This window comes from Ambystoma mexicanum, chromosome 9, assembly GCF_040938575.1.
Source record: "Ambystoma mexicanum isolate Mex_15411 chromosome 9, UKY_AmexF1_1, whole genome shotgun sequence".
Taxonomy (NCBI): domain Eukaryota; kingdom Metazoa; phylum Chordata; class Amphibia; order Caudata; family Ambystomatidae; genus Ambystoma; species Ambystoma mexicanum.
The window spans coordinates 747,799,067-747,815,781 of NC_090931.1; the positions used below are offsets into that span (position 1 = coordinate 747,799,067).

At 45.7% G+C, this 16,715-nt stretch overlaps 1 protein-coding gene across 2 annotated transcripts in view; it reads left to right on the forward strand.

Annotated features, from left to right (window-relative positions):
• GLS (glutaminase) overlaps positions 1-16,715 on the forward strand; it is a 1,476,479-nt gene that overhangs the window by 370,204 nt on the left and 1,089,560 nt on the right. For both annotated transcript variants that reach the window (XM_069615676.1, XM_069615675.1), the window contains exon 7: positions 13,263-13,321. In XM_069615676.1, the coding sequence (XP_069471777.1) occupies positions 13,263-13,321 (59 nt within the window). The remainder of the gene's footprint in view (positions 1-13,262; positions 13,322-16,715) is intronic.

A 16,715-nucleotide genomic window follows, 5' to 3' on the forward strand; every position in this document is an offset into this window, starting at 1 on the left:
TATTTGGCCGTAACGCTAGAAGGGAGGGGAGAGACCTACACGGTGGCGACCTTTTATGCCCCAAATACGGGCCCAGATGCCTTCATCCAGAAAACCCTCACTCGGCTAGAGAAGTTCGTGACACCACACATCATATTAACTGGGGACTTCAATTTGGCCTGGGGCCCCACGAAGGATAAGAGTGGGATCCCCCAGGGACCGCCGGTGCAACCCTCAGGGGACCTTTAAGGGGAAACTCCAGGACATAGCGTTAATAGACACATGGAGGGAACTGCAGGGGTACAGGGAGGGATTCACCTTCTTCTCACATGCGCATCGGTCACACTCTAGGATCAACTACACATGGCTTTCCAGTGCATTGCTTGCGAAGGTATCTGAAGTCACTCTGGACGCTATCACACTCTCAGATCACGCCCCAATAACCCTTACCCCAAAAAGAAACCGAGGCCCGCCAGGCCTGTGGAGATGGCACTATCCGACCCCGCTCTTTAAGGACGCGATACTCACCCGGGAAGTGACACAAGAAGTCGAGGCCTACGTTGAGAACAACAAGATCGCCGATACTTCACCGCAGACGTGGTGGGATGCCCTCAAAGCAATGATAAGAGGGAGTATCATAGCAATAAAAGCAAAAAGCGATAGGGAACTGAGGCTGGAAGAGGGGCGACTAGAGGAGACGCTAATGGCAAAGATGGGAGGGGCACAGAACCCTGCGGTTAAGAAAATACAGGACGATACGAGGGCAGTTAGACCTCATACAAACCAGGGAAGCAGAGCGCAATTTACTGCGCCTCAGGCAAAAATAATACATCAAGGATTATAAATCAAACCAGAATGTTGAGGAAGGAAGAAAAAGACAATTCTAAAAGTTAAGGTTAAAGGAGGCCAGACTAGCACCAAAAAAAAGACATCGAAAAAGAGTTTGTGCAGTTCTATGCTAAACTATACTGCTCATATAATCTGTCACCCACGCGTCAGGAAGCCTACTTAAATAAAATTGAGTTACAACAAATATCGGGGGAGAAGAGGGAAATCCTGGAAGGGGAGATCACGTACGATGAGGTGAGGGCGACAAACTCTTTACCCATAAATAAATCCCAGGGGCCAGATGGCTTTGTCGCAGAGTTTTACAAAACCCACAAGGAAACCCTAATATCCCTCCTCACGAGGCTATATAACCATATAGGATCACTCAAAGCTCTACCCAAATCAATGGAAGAGTCGAAGCTGATATTAATTCCCAAAAAAGGCAAAGACCCTACAGAATGCAGGTCCTACCGCCCCATAGCGTTAATTAATGTCAACGCAAAGACCCACACGAAAATCTTGGCAGCCAAACTCAAAAGAATTCTCCCCAAAAAAATAGTTCAACCCGACCAGTCAGGCTTCATCAGAAGCAGACAGACAGGGGACAACGTCAGGAGAGTAGCACACCTAATCGAGAAGACCCAAAAGAGAGGAATCCCTGCCCTTCTCCTGGCACTGGATGCCGAAAAAGCGTTTGATCGGGTGTGGTGGGGATTTCTCTTTGCAACTATGATCAAGATGGGATTCGGGCCCAACTTCCTGGGGCGAGTCAGAGCCAACTACCAACAGCCACTTCTTCGGCTTGCCGTAAATGGTCGAATTTCAAAGCCAGTAGCTGTCGGAAGAGACACGAAGCAGTGATGTCCGTTATCTCCCATACTATACGCCTTACATCTTGAACCCTTCTTAGCAGCCATAAGAGCAAACGCAGACATAGCGGGAATACCCTTTGGGGGGAGTTCCCACAAAGTCGCTGCCTTCGCGGATGACATGCTCTTGACATTGGTCCAACCGGAAACCTCCCTGAGGGTGGTTAACAAGGAATTAGCTCAGTTCGGGGCAGTAGCCGAGCTGAAAGTGAACACAAACAAATCTGAAATCCTCAGCCTTGTCCTCACGACCCAAGCCGAGCGAACCCTTAAAAAGACCAGTATAGATGGGTAGATGACTCCATTACATACCTAGGGGTAAGACTGACCAAAACGGTGGGAGGGCTGTATCAAGAAAACTATCCTCCCCTCTTGGAGAAACTCAAAACCAAGATGATCGACTGAAGTCCGCTAACGATAACATGGATGGGGCGCAATTACGTCCTTAAAATGGTAGTACTGCCATAGCTACTCTACTACCTTACTGCCCTCCCGACCCGCGTTCCACCGCCCTTTTATAGAATGCTCCACAAAATCACAAACCAATTTATTTGGAACAAAAGACAGCCGAGAGTATCTGCAAAAGTAATGAGAGCCCCAACTTCCTGAGGGGGAATGGGAGAGCCAGATTTTAGAGTCTACTACACGGCCGCACAAACAAGAGTAATTAGGGGCTGGCAAAAAGACTGGGGCAAAATATGGAGATCCATGGATAGGGCGGTAGCTGGAGGGGACTTGGAGGAGATCCAGGGGAACCCCAGGGGAGAGAGACCGGCGCAAATGTATAGTAGCCTAATCATAACTGCAGTGGGAGATGCGTAGGACTACGCGTTAAAAAGTTTGCACATCACTACCTACCCTTCCCCATCCAGACCCCTGTTTGACAATCCACAATTTACTCCGGGTCATAAAACACCTACATTTGAGCCCTGGCAGCAAGGGCGGTGCCGTAGAATAAGAGATATGTTTAACGAAGATCAGGTTAAACTCTTCGAGCAGTGCAAAACTGACTTTGGCTTGGGGGAAAAGCAAAGGTACGGCTATGTCCAACTGAGGCACTGGCTGCTACACCCTACAATGAAAGAAGCTGGCGGCCGACAACTGAACCCCTTCGAGAAGTACTTCTACACAAACCCTGGAGACGGGAAAGTGGTCACAAACATATTCAAGCACATGAAAGAGGGGGAGGTCTCCCCGCCCAGACCATATATGAAAAAATGGGAAGTTGGCACGGGTCACACGATAGAGGAAACCGACTGGACGAAACTTTGGGCACAGATTCCCAAATTAACAAGATCCCTCCAAGTTAGAGAGATCTGGCTGAAACTAATTCTTCAATGGCACTTAACTCCGGTCAGGTTACATAGAATATACCCAGGACCTAACAACTTTGCTGGAGAGAGTGCGAAGGGGAGGGTACCTGGAGCCATATATGGTGGGAATGTCCGAAAATAGATCACTACTGGAGGGGAATACATGATGCAATCGAACTGGTCCTAGGGGTCAAGTGCGGAGGGAACAGGAACCTAGAAATGATAGGACTAAATGGGGCCCTAGAAAGTATTGCTTCAAAGTCAAACCGTAAACTATTCGTAAAAATGATGATGGCTGCAGCATTGGTCCTGGCGCGGAAATGGAAGTCAAGAGACCCTCTGCAAGACCATGAATGGGTGGTGAAAATCTGGTCTTTTGTCGTCATGGAATGGCTTACATACTGGATTCAAGGGAAGCACAAAAGATTCAACACTGACTGGTCTTGCCTACTGAGATACTTAAGGGACGCCGCACGCTGCACATGGTGCCCCAGAGCTATGAGTCTCTTGGGAATAATAGACCCTGCGGGGTAAGGCGTTCTATAAAAGACTTGTATTGGAGTAGCTACGCAAAGGGAGACCCAGGAGGGACCCAGAAGGACCAAACTAAGGAACAATGCCAGAGCAACGACAGCACCCGGATCAGGGGATGGGGTGGGGGATGCGGGGGAAACGTAGACGGGGAGACACCCTTATCTTTGTGGAATTGTCTTTTACTGCCCCTCAGGTGGGGGAAAAAGTATTTGTTTAAAAATATGCTAATGAAAATGTATTGGAAAAAAAAAGATTTGTGAATGTCAGAGATGAGATTGTTTTGAAAGCCGTAGTGAATCCGACAGGGAGAGGCTAACATTCAAGAAGAGTCTGAGCCTGGAGGAGGAGGATCCAAGGGGGAAAAGGCATCACCCAACGTTCAAGCAGAAAGGAACTTTTGTTTATTATTTTTGGAACACATCATGTCCTCCGAGGCAAGAGACTTTTTATAGAAAAGAGACTTAATCACCAAAGATCCTGATACCTGAGAGCGGAACTGTTGTCTCGTGCTGGGAAAGCTCGATCGTGTGCTGTGCTCCGGAGTCCCGCCTTGTCTCGTGCTCAAAACGTGGGGAAGGAAGACCCCGACTACTGCATCCTGAGTTATTATTTGTGAACACTTCTTTCTTTCTTGTGAACATTATCCCACACTTCTTTTGTATTTAGCGTAAGGATTGGCAGTAGGTTTTTCTTAGTATAGGCCCTTTTATTTGACAAGACACCTCTAGGACTGCCTTATTATTATTTGATGGTTGAAGCTTGCTCTCATCTTAGATTTAGGTTTAGATTAGGCGTGTTTCCAACCTACCCATACAGTTTAATAAACTCCCTTGAACTCTGACCACTTGTGTGTGTCTTTACTGTTGCCATCATGAGTTCCTTACAGGACGAGGACCAGGATACTCCCTCTTCAGCTAAGGCCTTTCACAAGAGGTTGGCGGGTGTAGCAAAATACCTCTGTATTCCACAGCCATTGGTTGAGCAACCTGAAGGGGGGGGTTATGGCCGATGTGCTGACCATTCGTCCTGCCACAAGAACTGGCATCCCTCTGCAAAAGGACGTAGAAGCCCTGTCTAAGAAGGGATGGGTGAAGCCGCACTCATCGCAGCCTACCAATAAACGCCTCAATGCCAAGTATAGGCAGGTGGAGGGGGACTCCTTCATTCTAGCGGTGGACTCTCAACATTCATCGGTTATAGCTGTGGCCTCCCTTTACGCCCAGCCAGAGTCTTCATCATCTGCACCTGCCTCGGCACTTCCAGAGAAGGAGGAAAAGTTGTTGGAATCCTACGGCAAAAAGATGTACTCTAATTCCACTCTCCATCAGTGCCAGGCCAATGCTGACGCTATGCTGGCTGCAGTGAATCAAAAGCTGGGGCAGGAGATTGCGGATTTCCTCCCAGAACTCCCTGTGCATTGTCAAGTGCGCTTCAGGGCCCAAGACATCCTGGAATCCACAGTCGCTCACATAGACAGCGCAGGTAGAGTGATTTGTATCGCCATAGATATGAGGAGGACAGCTTGACTCAAGGCGACCAAGTTTAACCCTGATGTGCAAGAGCGCATTCTAGACCTGCGATTTGAGGGGTAGGGGGCTTGTTCCACTCGACCACAGACGAAGAACTTGCCACAAAGAAAAATAGCTCTCAAACAGCTAAGTCCTTGTCAATCCTGACAAAGTCGGCGCCAACGCTCTGACAGATCCCGTACCATCAGTGGCTTCAGAGGTTTTCAGGAGCGTCACAAGCAGCACAAATTCTCCCACAAGGGGGTTTTCCAGTCCCCCTCGCAGGCACCAGCCTCAGAGGGTATGAAGTTGTGACAATGTCATCCAGATCCACAGGTTTCCGGCGGAGGGCAGGCTTGCCCTTCACTTTCATTCCTGGCGGGCAATGTTCGTGGTCCCATGGATCCTCACTGTTGTTTCCACAGGCTTCTGCCTCCAAATTCCTCCACTTCCTCTTTCTTCCCCTCCACTCCCGCAGATTGGGACGGCAACTCCTTTGGCGGACATCCACTCGTTCATCACGAGTCAGGCGGTGGAGGAAGTCCCAGCTTCGCAACGAGGCATGAGCTTCAATTGCCGAATATTTGCCATTCAGAAAAAGAACCAGGTAGGCCTGAGGGTTGTACTGGACCTTTCTTCCTTGAACATTTCCTTACCCCTTCAAAAGTTCAAGATGGTTTCTCCGGCTCACATTGCGGAGACACTGTATGGGCTAGCCTGGATGTGCTCCCTGGATCTGAAAGATGCTTACCTGCACGTCCCCATTTGGGAGCCCCATCTGCCCTTCCTGAGGTTCAGGATCATGGGCTTTCATTTTCAAGAAAAGGTCCTCCCTTTGGGCCTCAAATCGGCTCCAAAGGTCTTTACAAGGTTAATGAACTGGTAGCAGCCCTGCTAATGGCGGAGGGCCACCACCTTTATCCATAGCTTGACGACTGGCTGGTCCGACCAGAGTTTCCCAAGGCTGTACAGCACACCGCTTCAGCACTTATGCACATGCTGTACGATCTGGGATTCTCTATCAACCTCAAGAAGTCGCAACTACTCCCCACTCAGTCCTTAACATTCATGGGGCTAATTTGGGATACAAGGGTGCAGAGGAGCTTCCCCTCGGCAGACAAGATCACCGCCAGGAGGAAGGCCACCAGGCATTTTCTCAGCAGACCAGTGACATCTGGCATAATGGCATAATGACCGCTTGTCTCCTCACGGTGCCACACTCAAGACTCAAAATGAGGAGGCTGCAGCTGCATTTCTCAGCCTCATGGAATCGGGAGGCTGGCTCCCAGGCAGCTCTACTCCGCATACCACAGCACTGCACCCAGACTTGGAGTGGTGGAGTGCAGAGACCAACCTGTTAGTGGGCAGACCGTTTCGGCAGCCCCCTCCGGAGATCACCATTACCACAGACTCGTCCCTAGAGGGATGGGGGCTACACTGGATAACCACACTGTCCATGGAGTATGGTCACGACAGGAACAACTGGAACACATCAACTAGCTCGAGATGATGGCCATCTGGCTGGCCCTCAAAGCGTTCCTCCGCATTGTCAGCAGCAGGGCGGTCTGCATCCAGAAATACAGCTCCACTTGCATGTATTACATCAACAAGTAGGGAAGTACCCTCCCCTCTGCCTCCCCTCTCCATCAACATTTGGGAGTAGGCACTGTCCAAAAGCATTAACTTATCAACAGTCCACCTGCCCTTGGACTCCAACCTGAAGGCGGACAGTCTCAGCAGGCTGGGTATCGACAACTATGAGTGGCAGTTGAACCAAGCAGTCCTGAGAAGGATTTTGGACAGGTGCACCCCCCACCCCCTCCCAAAGTAGACCTATTCTCCACCATGGACAACAGGGGGTGCCCTCAGTTCGCTTCCTGGCTGGGGCTAGGCAGGGGATCGATGGGCGACGCATTGCAGATCACGTGAAATGGCATGAATGCATACGTGTTTCCCCCACTCTGCTGATTCACAAGGTCATCTGCAGGGCCAGGGAGTCACAGAACCTTCTACTCATCCTGATTGCGCCATGGTGGCCGGTAAGACCGTGGTTCTCGGAGCTCCTCCGATTGTCGGACCAACCTCCAGTGTACCTCCTGCTGGGTCCAGCCCACTTACTCTCCCAGCAGGGTGGCACAGTGGTTCACCCTGCCCAGCAGAAGTTAGCCCTGGCAGCGTGGTTCCTGAACAGGTCCCCCTGAAGCATCTACACTTATCGCAGGACAGCCTGTCCATCATACAAGGGTCAAGAAGCGACTCCACCAGGCGTCCATACAGAAGCAAGTGGACCAGATTCTGCCACTGGCCCAAGGCGAACAAGGTTGATCCACTGACATGTTAACTGGATGATGTGCTATCCTTCTCGGCACATCTGGCTCACTCAGGCGTGCAGGTAGACAACTGCCGTACGTATATGGCGGCCATAGGGGCCTACAAGAATTACAGAGATTACGTCTTCCAATCCGGTAGCAAAAAGGCATCTGGCAGGACTGACCATATTATATCCGCCGGTCAAGCATCTACATCTGGTCTGGGATGGGACCTTAACGTGGTGTTGGGCACCCAGGCTCACAAATCCTTCGAGTCCATAGCTTCAGCAGACATCAGGCTGTTGACTATTATGACAGCCCTGCTGGTTGGCCTTACTTCAGCACACCAGATCAGCGAGATTCAGGCTCTGGTGGCTTCAGAGCTTTACACCACGTTTCACCGGGACAAGGTGGTGCTGAGGATGCATCCAGCCTTCCGCCCTAAGGTTGTTTCTTCCTTTCACTTTAACGAGGAGATAGTTCTCCCTACGTTCTTCGCTGATCCAAAGGATGAGGCTCATAAGGTATTGCACTGTCTGTATGTCAGGGTTGCTCTAAGAAACTATCTGGACAGGACAAAGAGCTTCCATAAATCAGATGCCTTGTTCATCACTTTTGACGGGTCAAAACAAGGCTGGCAAGCCTCCAAGGCTAACATAGCAAGGTGTGATGCGCAGCACAGGCCTTTGCCAGCAAACACGCATGCCTACGCCATTGGAGCCAAGGCTGTGGCTTTCAAAAGACACGTCCCATGGCAGACGATCAGCATAGTGGCTACTTGGGCCTCCCCATCAGCCTTTTGCAAACACTACTGCTAGGGCCAGGTCGGACGCAGCAATTGGCCAGGCAGTTTAGCCTTCTTTAAGTTTGAAATGCTGGTCCAAATACAGTTTGATATTAAAATGCATTGGACTGAAATCAGATTGTGACAATCACAGGAGGAAAGGCATATTTTTGGACTAAGAACAAGTGTAACGTTTTGTCAATGTAAAGAACTTTCATTTGAGATTTTTATTTCTGGGAGAAGTGGCTTCACCTCAACAAGCCAATGAGGAAGGATGAATGTAGGTGTGGTCCGGATTGACAAAACCATAAAGAAGGGGTCTAGACTTGTCACAGCGTATTGGCAGTGAGTAGATTATTCAGGTAGTGACAATTACGCAGTTATAGTTTTGTGCATGTAAATGTGCTGCCATTTGCTTAGAGAATTCATGGACCACCTCTGAATTTCAATTAATGCACATCATCTGAAGTAGTGGTTATGCTAAAACATTGTAACAGAATACTTGCTAAACCTCTTTGTGCATACCCCATCCTTCTACTCTGCAGCTGCTATACGGATAACCACCATATCACACCGCAACGCTCACTCAACTAGAACACAGCTATACCCCTGATAATTGAAGCCTAGCTGTTCACTTACAAATACGACCCCATGAACACCTCATCGCCCTAATTAAAAAGCAGCTAGCTGAGCACATTCCAGCGTAGCTGTTAACATAGGCGTTCCCCAGGCCTAACACAGCCAGAACCCAGTCTGAGTGTCCACCCACCTGACTGCACACATCCAACTGATATCTTCAGCACTACACCTATCGCTAGAAAGCAGCTTTCATCCAACAACTACACCGGCTGCACACATATCCGGGGCATCCATGCACCATACAACGCTATCTCTCTTTATTGACATGAACTATGGTTCCCGAGGGCGTTCAACCTACCAGCGCTTTGAGGTCATACCAATGATATATAAGGCGCTATATAAATGCCAAGTAACATAAAATAACAGATCAGAGTACTATGTTCTACGTTTAGCTCTATGGCTCAAACCTACCAACTTGCCCTTTAATCTCAATGCATCGCATCACTCCTCCCACACTCAACAAAGTGAAGCTAGGAAGAAACTGCCTAAAATCCTCCAACTGCAGACACTTGCATCAGTGTGCCAGAAAGTGTGATCTGGAAAAATGTGCTTTCTGTTTTTCTCTGCATAACTTAAGTACTTAATTGTGCTGTCCACACCGTATATTTATTTGATCTGTTGTACTTCGATGGACCATGTTTTAGTTACAGCTGATCATGATGTTTTGCATTCATTTCTAAGCATCTGTCTGGTATATTTGACAGTTATCAAGTAAGCAATTAGCATGTTGTGTCTTTGTGTCATAGAGTGACAAGTATATTTGTTTACAGGATGAGAAGATTTTTTTTTTAATATTCCCCAACCCTGAAGCCTGCGTATGGGGTCATTTTCTGTGGTATCACTTCCAGGATGTCAATACAAATACAAATTAGAGACAGCTTTGTGTATTTGTTAATACAGCCATACACCTGGACCTGCTTTCAATGGAAAGCCCAGTTCACATTTGGGCTGAAGCTTTGATGTCAGCGTGCTCATTATCGAATTCCTGCAATATGGCATGTACATTCATTAATAAAAGACTTGCCTACGCTTTGCACATTTGGTCTGGACTATACAATCTGGCATAACCAGGCTTAACCATAGACTTAGAATTTGGTACTGTCATTAAATTATGATGGCGCACACATTTTTAATCACTGCAGCCTCACATACCAGTGCACCACAGCCTTGCACCGTCAATGCAGGCGTTCACATGCACACGAACCTCAGCCTTACATGTGCGCACTCAGCCTTTAACATTCAACATAGCTTTCACACACACAAACTATAGCCTTTTAAATGCATGCACACCAAAAAAATTACATGCGCACACTCGGCCTTGGACTTGCATCCACGCCACATCCTTTCAGATGAATGCACACAGCAGCCTTCTACATGCACACATGACAGCCGTTAAAATGCAAAGACATTACAGTCAAATCTGAATGTAGAGCTCAGCAAAGGTGGGCAGAGAATTGAGGCGCATTGGAAGACAATTGATTTACGAGGGAAGAGGTGTGTGAAAGGAATAGATAAAAGAAGAGCAACTGAGAAGAGATAAGGGGAGATGGGCAATAGAGGAAGAAATAATGGTCGTCAGGAAAGAAAAGCGACTGTAAAAGGAGTAGAAAGCAAGAAAGGGTGCAAAAGTGACGTAGAAAAATGCAACGAAACGGAGGAGGGGGCAAAGACGGATAATAGACGGGCAAACTCATTTAGTGTCATCCTGACAACAGCTCCCTTCAAATACTTACAGCCGAAGACACAGAGACGCTCCCACAGAGCCGTCAGCGTTTTATCTGCAGTTTCAGTCTGTCATCGTGCTTGTTAAAAGTATGCGTTGGGGTCAGCCTGCAGCCTTTCCTATGTGTAGGTCCCATGTGCTGTCCTGGAGCTCGCTGCACAGAATAATACATTTACTTTTCTTCTCTGAAAACTTGTATCAGTTAGCGCGACATGATTAATAAAGTGAAAAGCTATTAATCATTATTGCATCTTGAATGGCGATGCAGTGCCGCTTTTATTATGTCTTGATTCTGTAGAACTAACCAGAGGGTATGGACGTCTGGGTCAGGGAGGAGGTTGGCGGGAAAGCAAGAGACACACGATGGCCATAGGCGCCACAAAGAAAATATTAAAAGCCCTTGAACCTTCCTTGAGAGTGTTTTCTGCGTGTCTGTGACAGTATCCCAAGATGTGACATGCCGTTAAATTGGAAAGACGTGAAGCTGAGTAAATCTGGCTCGTAAAACCAATTTTCCTGGGCTCTGTGAGCCCGCTATGTCGCGGGTTAAACTGTCAGCCCTGTGCAACCTCAAGAATGTTTGCCGTCTATCTTGCATGACAGGGAGTCAAAGATGTTGGGCAAATCAGCAGCATACGCCGGCAGCACTGTCCTAGAGTTGAGTAGCCTCCTGAGTACAAGATGGCAGATTGCACTTACATTCCCTCGGTCCATTGCACATGTGAAATACAGAGGAGTTGTTCACATCGCCACCAAGTAGGTAGTGCTGCTCCCAATGTCCACCAAGCTACTGCAGGTCTCCTGCAGTCTGTGGAGGGATATAAAAGAGAGGCCAACCAAGAGAGGAGTGAGGGTGTTAGGAGACTGTTGGAAAACACAGAAAGAGGTCAGAGGACCACAAAAGAGATTGGAGGGATAAAATGGAGTGATGTGAGGGTGAAAGAGGAGAGGGGAAGGAACATCTTGCAAGAGAGGGGAAGAGGTTGAATATCTAAACCGAGAGGAGGAGAAGAAACACAAACAAGAGAGTGAGATAGGAGGAAAGACAACAAGAAGAGGGAGGAGAGGAGGGAAGTGAAATAGAGAGGAGGAAGGAGATTGAAGATTCTTAAAGACCTGGACCAAAAGGGTGCTCCTATTTGGCAGACAATGTGAAAACCAAGGGCTACAGACAATCGACAAAGATAAGTTCCTATGCGAGGTAACCTTTAGTAAAGACGGAGTTGAAAGGATTCCTTGTTAGGGTCTTCACAGGAGGAGAACGCTGAAGTACTCTGGACACAAACTATTCCTGAAGTGCCGGACACCCTGGGTGGTGGCACCTCATAGCTGAGTCCAATAGAATCAACACAGAACTCTGTGACAGCCAAGAAAAACTTGCCAGACACTATACAAACTCACACTGTGAGTGACTGTTTGTACCAGACTGACCTAGAAGGAGATGGGAGGACAAAGGACCATGTCCTACAATGCCAAATTGGGAAACCCTCTCTCTTGTTGTTTTGAACAAAAGAAATTCGAGAATCAGACTGTTTTCGAGTTGTCTGTTTATCCTTCAGCTGTCAATATTCGCATGATGAAGCATTTGTATTATCTTGTGTAAAAGAAACACGGACATTTATTTCAGTTAGGTTATGTTGGAATTACTTTATTCAGTCTCCAGCAGTGCAGAGAGAGACCCAAAAACCTAGAGTTCCACCAGTAAATTCAGAAGAGGCCCCAAGAACCCTTCTTACTTACATTTAATGAATGCATGGTGCTTTGTTATACTTTAGCGACTAAAGGTTTCCTGCTTTTTTAACAGATAAGCGTGCAGCCGTGGAGGGATTAATTATATAATTGGCCTTTGTAGCACACATTGCATGTCAGTAAAAGCGAAGGAGAATGATTATTATGTGCAGTTCCTAAATAATCACGCGATGCCGTCTATTTTACTAACCTTGCTGACACTGCAAATTCAAACATGCAATAATATATATTTTTTTCTTTCGCTATTCGCCAGCCACGATGGTTTCAAACATACAGGCCTGTTCTTTTACGAGAGGCTTTTGTATAGCATTTATTTTTTTGCTCCACTATTACTAGTAAGTAAATGTTTTCTCTCGGTGAATACATATTTAGCAAGTGATTCCAATTATCTCTAGTAGTTGCACATTAGCAGGCTTAGAGAGACCCAGGAACTAGAGGTAGGATAAAGTGATCTTTATGGTGCATGTAGTACTTACCTCCTTTTACCAACACCACAACATTAACGCCACTGTCTGTAAAACCAACTAACTGATAAAGTGGAAATGTGGTTGGTGCTAAGCTGCACGCATGAGGAATTGTGTGTGTGTGTGTGTATGTATATATAAATATATATATATATGTGTGTTTCTGTATATATTTCATGTTTTCAAAAGGAAAACCTATTGCACTAGATTTTATACTTTTTATGCATATTTGTATCCTATTAATTGATATTGTGTTTTGTGCTCAAGTACTATTCCAAATAAAGCTTAAAAATGAAAATGCACATATACATTAAGGGCATGCATGCAAGCTACTCAACAGCGTAAAGCTATGGTTTAGCTTTGAGGATTTTATCTCGCTCCACTGCAGGATATTTGGCGTCAAAACAGTAGTAATAAGAGAGATTTGGACCAGGAATACCTCATAACAGTAATTGAACCGCTTTTGTTTTTTGTAATATTCATAGATCAGCCGTCCATTGGGTTAATGCTGGCACTGGTGTAAATCTTTAAGTAAATGTATGTTCTGTTGCAATATTTTACAGATCAGCCTCACAATCCTATGGTTAATGCTGGTGCAATAGTGATATCCTCTTTAATTAAGGTGAGTTGGCATGTTTTTGTAATCAATGCAGCATTGAGTCTTTTTGCATTTTCATTATGCAAGTTGTCTTGCCAATGTAGTAGCGATAATGAGCATGCATGTGTGTGCCAGTTTACCCTTTAGCACCCTTGCAGGTAGAATATTTGTTTTCCGTTTTACTATATGTGACGAAATATAGTTTTATTTTTCTCTAGTGGATTTAAGAATTGTGAGTTAGTAATTGGACAGTTTTTGTTGTTTTCATTTAACTCCCTTTTTAAACCATAATGAAATCATGACACCCTATTTCTTCCTTCGTTTAGACAGTGTTTTGTGAACAGTGAGTCTTGAGCCACACATCACAAATGGCAGTTTTGTGAAATGTTTCTCTGTTCTAGGTGTCACTTACCAGAGCTTCAGCGTGATCCTTCCAAGTTGACTCCTATATTTAGCATCAGTATTTGGAGCAAGGCAGTCTTTGAGCTCACATAGGCCCCGGATTTAGCAATCACAGTGAACAGTAAAAAAATCACTGCGCTTGGAACAAAGCTTAAATAAAGTCCAACCAATTGTAGCCTAGTGCATACAGGTAGCTATTTATTTACAGCACATATCCATGAAAATAAATGCATGAAGGACACAGAACATTAACATTGCTTTATGAAACTGTGTAATATGAGTTGGTTAGCTTTGTTACCTTGACCTAGAGTTAAAAGAATTTGTGGCCAAAGTTGGAACCATAAACCAAATTAGTATTCTTATGTCTGCAGCACACCTTCTGTTGCATGAACGATTAGGTTATGTAGAAAGGTCGAGCAGTGACACACATGTCACCAAGAAGTTGAATGCAAACAAGCAGACTTTTTTAATGTGGTTTTCCAGGTCTTGGTTGGAACAAATGTCTATTGAAAGTCTCTTCAAATGGAAAAGGAACTTCTAAATCTAAACTATGACAGGAAAGAATCATTGAAAAGTGAGGGATTCTTCCAGTCGTGTAGTTCCTAAAGATAAAATATAACCTAGTCTTATAAGTCATCATTCCTCATCGCACTCTAAAACACAGTGTTAAAAGGATGTGGCGGACAGAAAGATTTTAACCTTGTTTTTAATAGTTCCTTGAACTCTTGGCTAGCTACTAAGCTAAACAGAAAGGTTTTGGCCAACAAAACAGTTCCTTAAAGCACAAATTGTGGGCAACCCGGAACACAGCCTATTGGTTGGTCAATTATGAAGGTGAATGCACCGGGAAATGTCAACAAATAAGTTCACCTCCACACACTCCTATGCTTTAATTCTGATACTTGTATGTTTCTGTCCAGCCCATTCATAGGATCAACACAACATTTTCAAAAACATTATTTTAGGGCTTTCATGATATATAAAACAATTTGGTATTCATATAAAGTGAAAAAGAACAACAAAAGAGATAAAGTGAGAAAATTACCCTACCTTCGCCAGTTAGCGTGCAGCCCTGACATAGAAGTGAATCAGTCCATGAACACCTAATTTAAAGTGGTCCACATATGCTTATGGAGCATAGTCTATCCAGTTATGGTGGTGCTTCTTCCTAAAAGAAACAATATAAACCCTGTATCAGGGCACACATTCACCTGATCACAATATCAATAATATTGATATATCTATACATTTGAAAATACATGTCTGAATAAATGGCCAAAAACGAACCTCTTGTTTGTGTACACTGGGATCACCTAACCATGGTCCATCTAGGGCATGGCCTCGAGATCTACAATAGAGACATCATGTTTTTAAGGATGCCTACAAAAAATCATAAATCACTTCTGTAGAGGTCTCATACCCATATGATTCCATATTTCTATATATATATATGGCCTAAGGTCCCATGTTTCCTATTCGCCTGATGTTGAGATGGTTAAAATAAGGCCAGGATGCCACAAACTCGCCTATTTGAATTTTTTGTGGCTCATCTGTGAGCAATTTACATCACTGAGTCTGATGTCTATATCATCTTTGGGATGTATTGTGGTGACGTTCATACACTTGATCCCATTAACTAATGCAGATCATTTTTAAGGGGCTTGGAAGGCCCAGACTGGAAACATGCTAAATACTACTGCTCAGGTCTAATTCTCCTCGATTGACATTGAATTTTCCAAATGACAATAATGCCATTTTTCAATTTCATCGTCATCAAACACTTTATTCAAATTGATCATTGCAATTCATAAAATATGTCTTAACAATTGGCTAAAAGAAAACATAAAGATTCCAAGATGGCTGCCGAGAGTGAGGCAGTGTGACGGACTAAGCTCTGTTTTGGGCCTGCCGTATTTTAGATGCATGAGAAACTGAGCAATGTGAAAAAGAGGGAAATCGTTTCCCGAAATGTAGGGAAGCATCCCCTTTCTGCAAAATACTAAATCCCCACGATCAGAAAGGTAGACGGCGAGGAGACGACGGCAAGCAAAGTGCTGTGCAGTGAAGGGCCAGAACGATTGATTTGCTTGCTCGCATTGGGCTGAACATTTGGAGAACAGATCATGACGTTCTAATATCCATATCAAAGGCCTGAGCAAAAGTGTGGAGGATCACGACCTACGTTACACAGTTCAACAGTGAACAGTGATTTGGTGGGCTCCTGCTAGATACAACTCCGAAAGATATGGGGATCGACAGAATCCACAGGGTAGGACCAAAAAGGATGGAACCTGGGCTTCGGCCACAAGACGTCCTGGCGACCATATCTTCAAATGGACTGAAAGAAAGTATACTGCGAGCGGCGAGGTCTCAAGGCAGCATCGAGATCATTCAATTATACCAAGATCTGGCGTTTACCACCTTGCAAAAATGTAGAGCTATGGGTCCCGTGGTGAGAGAGCTGATGCAAAGGCAGATAAAATATAAATTGACTTTTCCCTTTGGTTTGCTTTTCACCTTGGAGGGTAGACAAAATCGTATAATGACCTGCGAAGAAGGGACTGTTACGACACCTGGAGGAAGAAGACAATGCGGCAGCAATAACGACCCGGGGGAAAGGAAACCTTGGGAATGGACTAAGATCATGAGGCAGGTGGGGGCGGGGGAGGCAACCTGAAAAGATTCCCGGGTGGGGACAAGGACATACCAAAGTGACATTGGGAGGGGGATAGTAATGGTAGGAATATTTTGTCTAAGGGTCTGATAAGGACCTTGTTGGGGATAAGATCAAGATTGATAATGGAGGAACTGGGATACCATATCATGGGCTGAGGGAGCGATTTATCAATCTGTGAGGCGGAATAGATGAAAATCTCACAAAGGGCCCAGGACGGGTATTCAGGATATGTGTTAATTTTGGAATCCAATAGGAGGTAGTAGGAATCCTCCCACAGTATCTCAGGTTGTTACTTAGACCAGAGTCGTGGGGCTTGTCCCTGGGGTTATCATAGGATCT